Source organism: Solea solea, chromosome 19, assembly GCF_958295425.1.
Source record: "Solea solea chromosome 19, fSolSol10.1, whole genome shotgun sequence".
In the NCBI taxonomy this organism is placed as follows: domain Eukaryota; kingdom Metazoa; phylum Chordata; class Actinopteri; order Pleuronectiformes; family Soleidae; genus Solea; species Solea solea.
Window position 1 is genome coordinate 10,082,045 of NC_081152.1, and position 7,064 is coordinate 10,089,108.

The following is a 7,064-nucleotide window of genomic DNA, read 5'->3' on the forward strand; positions in this document are numbered from 1 at the left end:
GTAAAAATGTAACACGCTCATGTTTCCTGTTCTTCCTATTCTGTTGAATCTTTATTGGTTTTTAAAGCTCTTAAGGGTATTTGGCCTTCCAATTGAACTAAATTGGCTTTTACCCTATTTACACAGGGCTGCCCCAGGATAAATTGGGGCCCTAAGCAGAATTACTGTCAGGTAACACATGAAATGATGTCCTTGGCCCTCAAATGTGGCAATCTGATCAAAGGCTTTTCCATCTGGTTATAATATCAACTGAGTGATACACAAAAGTGATGTCCTCATAAAAAACATTATATTCACATGGGTCTCTTCAGGCATCTTTAAACCAAATACAAACAAACATATTGTTTGTTTATAATGGGTGACAGCAGCTAAAGTAGGTGGTCTTTCACTCTACTCCCCGCTTTTGTCTCCTCCTTCCTATTTCACGTATAATCCTTCCTACTCAACTTTGAAGTCTGTCCTGAAATGGCGCTGTGTTTGGTATTGTTCTTTCTGTTTGCAGGGACTAGTTTGGGGCTGGAGAATACACAGGCCTTGAATGTGTCTCAAAGATGTGAGGAGGACACCAACACCTTTATCTGGGAAATTAACCAGGAGACACCCAAGGAATATGCTGTTTTCAGTAAGTGATGCTTCCTTTTGAGGCAGCTTATTTGTCTTTTTTAGGATAAATAACATGCTTCAGATAACCTGGAAAAAGATACATAGCATTTGCATATTTCATTTTCTTAGAATATAAAAGTGAAAGTATTGGGGCCAGAATTTAGAATTTATTATATTATTATTATTATAACAACATTTAAGGCGGCTCACTGAAGGCCCTGCTATACTTTTGGGCGCAGCGCATGCAGACCCAACATTCATCGCACGCATGACACTATTTGCGTCATCAACTGAACTGCATTTCCGCCACACTGGTCGGTGGAGTATTAATCTCTCAACAAGCAAAAAAAAACATTTAGACAACAGAAGACGTAGTTGCCAAAGTTAGACATCCGAGCCTTGAACTGTTTGCTGTTGCCACTGCCCCAGTCGGCCACTCCAAAAAAGATAGCTGATCCCACCACAGACTCATTAAAGGTCATGAAGAACCCCCTGCATTCCTCAAGATGTCAAGTCAAGTCCAGTCAATTTTGATTTGTACAGCCCAGCATCACAAACACAATTGCCTTTAAGGGCTTTACAGTCTGTACAGCAAATAACACACGCCATCCTTAATGTAACACCTGTGGGGCTAACAGCTCTATAGGACCAGAGGCTAGTGTGGGAGCAGTAAATGTACTAATTAAGCAGCAAAAGACCACAGACCAGGAAGTACATTTTATATGCCGGCTTGTTTAGTGAAAGTTAGTAATATCAACAAAAAAAAACATATTTAGTACCATGACACATACACATACACTAAGTGTTGAACACCTTCTCCCTTGTTGAGTTAATTCCGTTCATTTAACCTATTTGCTTTCATTAACCCCATGCTTTCATTTTTATTCAAATCATTTTAACTATTTTAATCGATTTGATCTCTTATGACATGACATTTTAGATATTTTAATATGTGATTGTTATGATTATGTGAAGCACATTGGGCTACCGTTCTGTGTATGAAATGGGCTATATCAATAAAACATGACTTGACTTGAATATTTGTAAACATAGAGGATGTTCTCTTTTAATCCTAGTTATTTCTCTCAAATGTAGACAATTTGTTTACCTTAACCAGAAAAGCAAATATTCCACATTAACACAAAAACTGCTTCACCAATGTCCAAATACACAATTAAAATCAACATTGAATTTCAAACAAAGAAAAATCATCCCTGAAACAGGAAAATATGTTTACAACATCCAAAAAGGTTGTTTTTCCTGAGTTAAATGCCACTTTTGTCCTTTTTTCTTCTGCTCTCGTTCTCTCTGCTGTCTGACTGGCTGCTATACGGAGCTCATACATAACGTAGCATTACACTCACAGTAGCGTAATGTAACGTAACATAACTGTCTGTATAATAAGACCAGTTCACTTTACTGTTCAGGAGAACACCAAGGTACCTGATGAAGGGGGAGGGGGTTTCTCCACCTACAGCAATCAGCTCCTTTATAAAGCAATAGCTTCAGTGTCCATTGTAGTCAAGTAGTCTAAAGAATACATCTGATTCACATTTTTTGACTTCCTTCAGTGATGAAATTGTCTGTATGCAATGTATGTACCTTTTTGCTAACGCGGCCATTTGCTATTCATATCTATCAGTGCACAATGCATCTGGAAGGATTGGTGGCAATGTTACAGGAGGTGACGTCAACCAAACTGGTTCGCTGGACCACTGTCGATCTGCCCATGGTCCTACTTTCTCTGGACAGTACTGCCAGGCATTTCTTTCACAGGTAAAAATAATAACAATCCAATAATAGAACATAGAATGTAGCCTTGGCATCGGAATAAAAGGTAAGAAAATTGGATTTTGATCTAAATATTTTTACTACCAAAAGGGAACTATCCAGCATGTTGTGGGTGTTTGTGTCCCTGACTCCTGCAGTGAAGAGGACGTACATTTTCTTGTGCTGCATGGTTGGTGATTTTATATTTGCATTGTTCTCAATACACTCAGTCCTATATTTGTTTTGTCTTAATTATGACTTGGGCCATTTTCTTAACAGGGAGACTTCAGTATGGTCAGACAGCGCTTATTTCACCAATACTGGTCAACCAGTCCATTCAGGAGATGACCATGACACGATGTTTGCCCAACAACACCATTGCTCCAGATGCATCTGGTCATGGATATGTGGCCTGTCTGTCAGTATATAAATATTTTTGAACATTGGATATAATTGCAAAACACTTCACTTTTACTCACAAATTCATACTGTGAGCACTTGGATATTCACCAAACATACATTCCTGATGTACTTATACCTCTTCTTTTGCAGGTTTGTGTGTTGCTTAATGGTTGCAATTCCTCTAGCAGCTACCATGTTCACTGCTTTGTTAAGCTGGCAAAAGAACAAGGATGTCAGTCCATCTCCAGAGGCATGCTGTAAAAACACTGCACTAAACCTTTATGGGGGTTTGAAGTCCAATGACTCCTGCAGCAGTGAAATGAACATAAGTACTTCAGAGGAGTTTAGTACGTACAGTATTTATAATTAAAATATTAAAATAATTTATTTATTATTTGTTTGGTGCATGTGATTGTTCTGCAAAATGGTCTGAATTCATCATTTTGTACAAACAAATACCTCTAAATACAAGCACAGACCAGTTGCTACATTTTGTAACTAGATATGAAGGCAATGTACACTTAATGTACATTGTACCAAAATTCAATACTATTGCAGTAGAGACACCTTTTTTTCAGTTGAACACATTACACTAAGAGATTGCTCTTTTGAATTGTGTCTTTATAGATAAACACAAACCAGTCTGTTTTCCACAACGCTGTCTGGAGCGGTGGCTGCAGGCATTTTCTCTACAGAATACCTGCCGTGGTGTCTTCAGCACAACCTCATCAATCCCAGGAGGAGGATACTCCTCCCTGAATGGAATCCGTGCACTCTCTCTGTTATGGATCATATGTTGCCACGATAGCACGTTCACTTATACGAACAACATTGGTATGTCAAGGTTTACTAGTAGATGCTTATTTAGACTGCAAGTCATATTCATTATTTCTTTATTAATGTAAGGTAATTATATGCTTTGCAGATAATGCTGAAGAATGGTTTGAATATATAAGGAGCAGCCCTTTTCATATTATCACGGCTGGACCAGGTTTTCTGGCTGTAGACACCTTCTTAGTGCTTGGGTGAGCGTAAAACCATGTATTATAATAATAATAATTATTATTATTATCATTAGCATTGTTATTATTATAATGGTTAGCTCTAACTTACCAGATTTCACTTTTGTGTTTCAGGGGTATGCTTAGTGCCAAGTCTCTGTTAGGCTCCATCAACAGGGCAGAGGGCAAACTGAGTGTCTCTGTGGTGGGAAACTACTTCTACAGCAGGATCAAAAGGTGTTGTATATTCATTACGTCACAAAGATACATTTTAGCCATTTTCAGACATGAACTCTGGATAATGTCTCGAGAATTTTATCCTGACATTGTCTGTGATTCACCTTTTTTGACATTGGAGGCCCTTAACTTTAAGGCCTGGTATTAAAATCCACCCCGAGGTCTATCCCTCCAATAGTGTGTGTGTGTGTGTCAGGGACAGACATTAGCAATGTAAATTCTAAAACTTCTCTTTGTCTTTACTTCAAAACAGAATTCAGCCACTACATATGTTCTGTGTGTGTCTACTTACTGGTGTGTACTCGCTGGTCAAATGGGGACCCTACAGAACATATTTGATAGGAGTAGACACTTGTCGGACATATTGGTGGGCTAACGTGCTGTTCATCAACAATCTCATAGATACTCAAAACACAGTAAGTTTCACTGTGATATAGTGGCTCTGGTTATATTTTTGATGTATTTCTTCTTATTATAATTATTATTTCCAATTCTCTCTCTAGTGTTTACCTTGGACATGGTACTTAAGTCTAGACTTCCAGTTTTATGCCACCACTCCTGTGTTACTCTATCTTCACAAATTGTAAGTTCAATGTCTTTCATATTGCTCCAAAATTCATTTAAATGTGCCATCATAAAAGAGCTACACACATTGGCAATTGTACACATGTAATCTCACACATCTTATTTGTGTTTATCAGGAACAGAGGTGTGTTTGCAGCTGTGGTAGGAGGTTTGTTGCTACTAACCACTGCTGCTGGTGCCATTTTGACAGCACTAAATCACTTTCAAGTCTATATACCAGGAACATTGTAAGATTCAAGGATTGTGGTCTGGTGCAATTACAGACATTTTAAGAATTAAATACATTATTGTAGTGTGACTCTGATATTTCATTTGTCAAATATGGATAGATAGATACATCTATTGTCACTGGATATTAAAATATAATGAAATGTTTTGCAGGCGCTTGGACAAAATAGTATCATATATGACAATGTACTATACTAAACCTTACACAAGATATGGCCCATATTTACTTGGGATCCTGCTTGGAATACACTTTGTGACAAAAAAAGATCAGCTCATAAAGAAAAAGGTAAGAATGATTTCAGACTTTTTAAGAATCATAACATACATCTTAGGCGTTCAGCAAAAATCTGAACCACACATTGAACACATGATGTTTGTGTACAGTACTCACTGTTGCTTTTGCTGGCAGTGGCAGGCAGCACTCGGTTGGTTCTGCACTATTTTCCTCATGGCAGTGGTGTTTGGCTTGGCCTTTGCCCTCAGGGAGACCCCAGACTACCCATCTGTGCCACATGCCCTCTATCAGGGACTGCACAGAACAGTCTGGGCTTTGGCTATCGTCTGGATCATTGTTGCCTGTGAGGAAGGATATGGAGGTAAATTACAGAAATGTTCCAGAGTCGAAACAGCACACTGCTGCTGCCTGTCTTGGCCCTATTGTAAGACATTTTCAATCCCAATGTGGTCTTACTATGGGTCAAAAATAATAAAATATTGTACACACAAAATGCAATTGAATAGAATACCAAACTACATTTTTAATTTTGAGCTCAACTTGCAGTTTAACATTACATTACTACAATATAGCTGAAAAAATGATACAAATGAGAACAAATACATTGGACAAATGCACATTTCTGAAGTGTTACGTGACTATAGGACAGTGTTACATGGTAAACATTTTCAGAAGTCTGTGTTTAATTTGATTTTTTTCTATTGTTATTCTGCAGGTTTAATCAAGAGTGTCTTGTCACTGGGTTTCTGGATTCCAATTTCCAACATTAGTTTTGCTGCCTATTTGTTCCATCCTATTGTAATATCCCTGCATAATGGAGTGCAAGAAAACACATTTCACTTCACAGTCTTCAACTTTGTAAGTGCTTTAAACAGTCAATGTCACTGGATGATTTAGTGTGTCCATCTGTGGTATTTAAACTTTGTTTAATGTATTTCTCCATCCTCTCTTGGTAGATGATCCTGTACTTTGGCCGCTTACTGCTGTCACTGCTGATTGGCTACATGTTGACTGTGCTGATTGAGAAGCCCTACTTCCTAAAATACAACCGTAAATAGATACAGTGGACATCAGAAAACACAATTGAAACTGTATCAACACATTGTCATTTAATAATTGTAAATTATTGTCATAACATTTTATATTATCATATTATTTTAAATTGATGCTTGTAAGTCCCACAGCATTGTAAGTGGGCATGTGCGTGTTCAGCACTATTTTCTGTATGTGTTCCGGGACCTGTGCCCGTCTCGTCATCTCTGTATGTGTACTTTGCATTCCGGCACCTCATGATTTACAAATGACGCACTGGTTATAGGCTATACCTGGTCATATTGCTGTTGGTTATGTTTAACGTGATGATTACATGCTGCACGAATAGAGTATAGGATAATAAAAAACTATACATACTGTAGGCTAATAATTGTGCCCCCCCATGCATTTCATATGCCCCCCTTAAAACTAAGGTCTGGCGACGGGTCTGGTTTGGACTGTCCTTTGTAGAGTGTGTTCTGTTTTCTCAAACCCTAGATTGTTTTGTATTAAATACAACACACAATTTAATTGAAATAAAAAATGTATCCTGTGTGGTAGAATGTTTTCTAATTTTCTGCCCTGCTCTAATAATAATTTATATAATTTACATTTACAATTATTTACAATTATATAATAATTTAATTTAATTTAATTTAATTTAATTTAATTTAATTTAATTTAATTTAATTTAATTTAATTTAATTATCACTGCCCCCTGTTCTATTGATGCCTAGCCTCATCAATAGAACAGGCAGTGACAATTAAATTAAATTGTTAACTTCTGTATGGCGTCACTCAACTACGGGTACCTCTAACACTCAGTTAGAGACTTCGGGAATAAAGTCGTAAATTTATGAGATTAAAAGTCATACAATTATGAGAATAAAGTCATAACGGAAGTAGGTATAAACAAAACAAGAAAATCAAAAGAAGAACGAAACGAGAAAAGGCGAGAGTGCACCAGTTAG

General features: G+C 37.3%; 1 protein-coding gene across 1 annotated transcript; it reads left to right on the forward strand.

Moving 5' to 3' along the window:
• The first annotated feature begins 465 nt into the window (after window positions 1-465).
• On the forward strand, window positions 466-6,444 carry LOC131446335 (O-acyltransferase like protein-like). Its single transcript, XM_058617493.1, has 15 exons — window positions 466-622; window positions 2,246-2,379; window positions 2,485-2,563; window positions 2,653-2,791; window positions 2,926-3,122; window positions 3,403-3,609; window positions 3,701-3,800; window positions 3,912-4,013; window positions 4,267-4,429; window positions 4,517-4,596; window positions 4,715-4,825; window positions 4,980-5,112; window positions 5,236-5,422; window positions 5,777-5,919; window positions 6,018-6,444. The coding sequence occupies exons 1-15, from the start codon at window positions 466-468 to the stop codon at window positions 6,117-6,119; spliced, it is 2,034 nt and encodes a 677-aa protein (XP_058473476.1). The 3' UTR covers window positions 6,120-6,444.
• The last annotated feature ends 620 nt before the right edge of the window (window positions 6,445-7,064 follow it).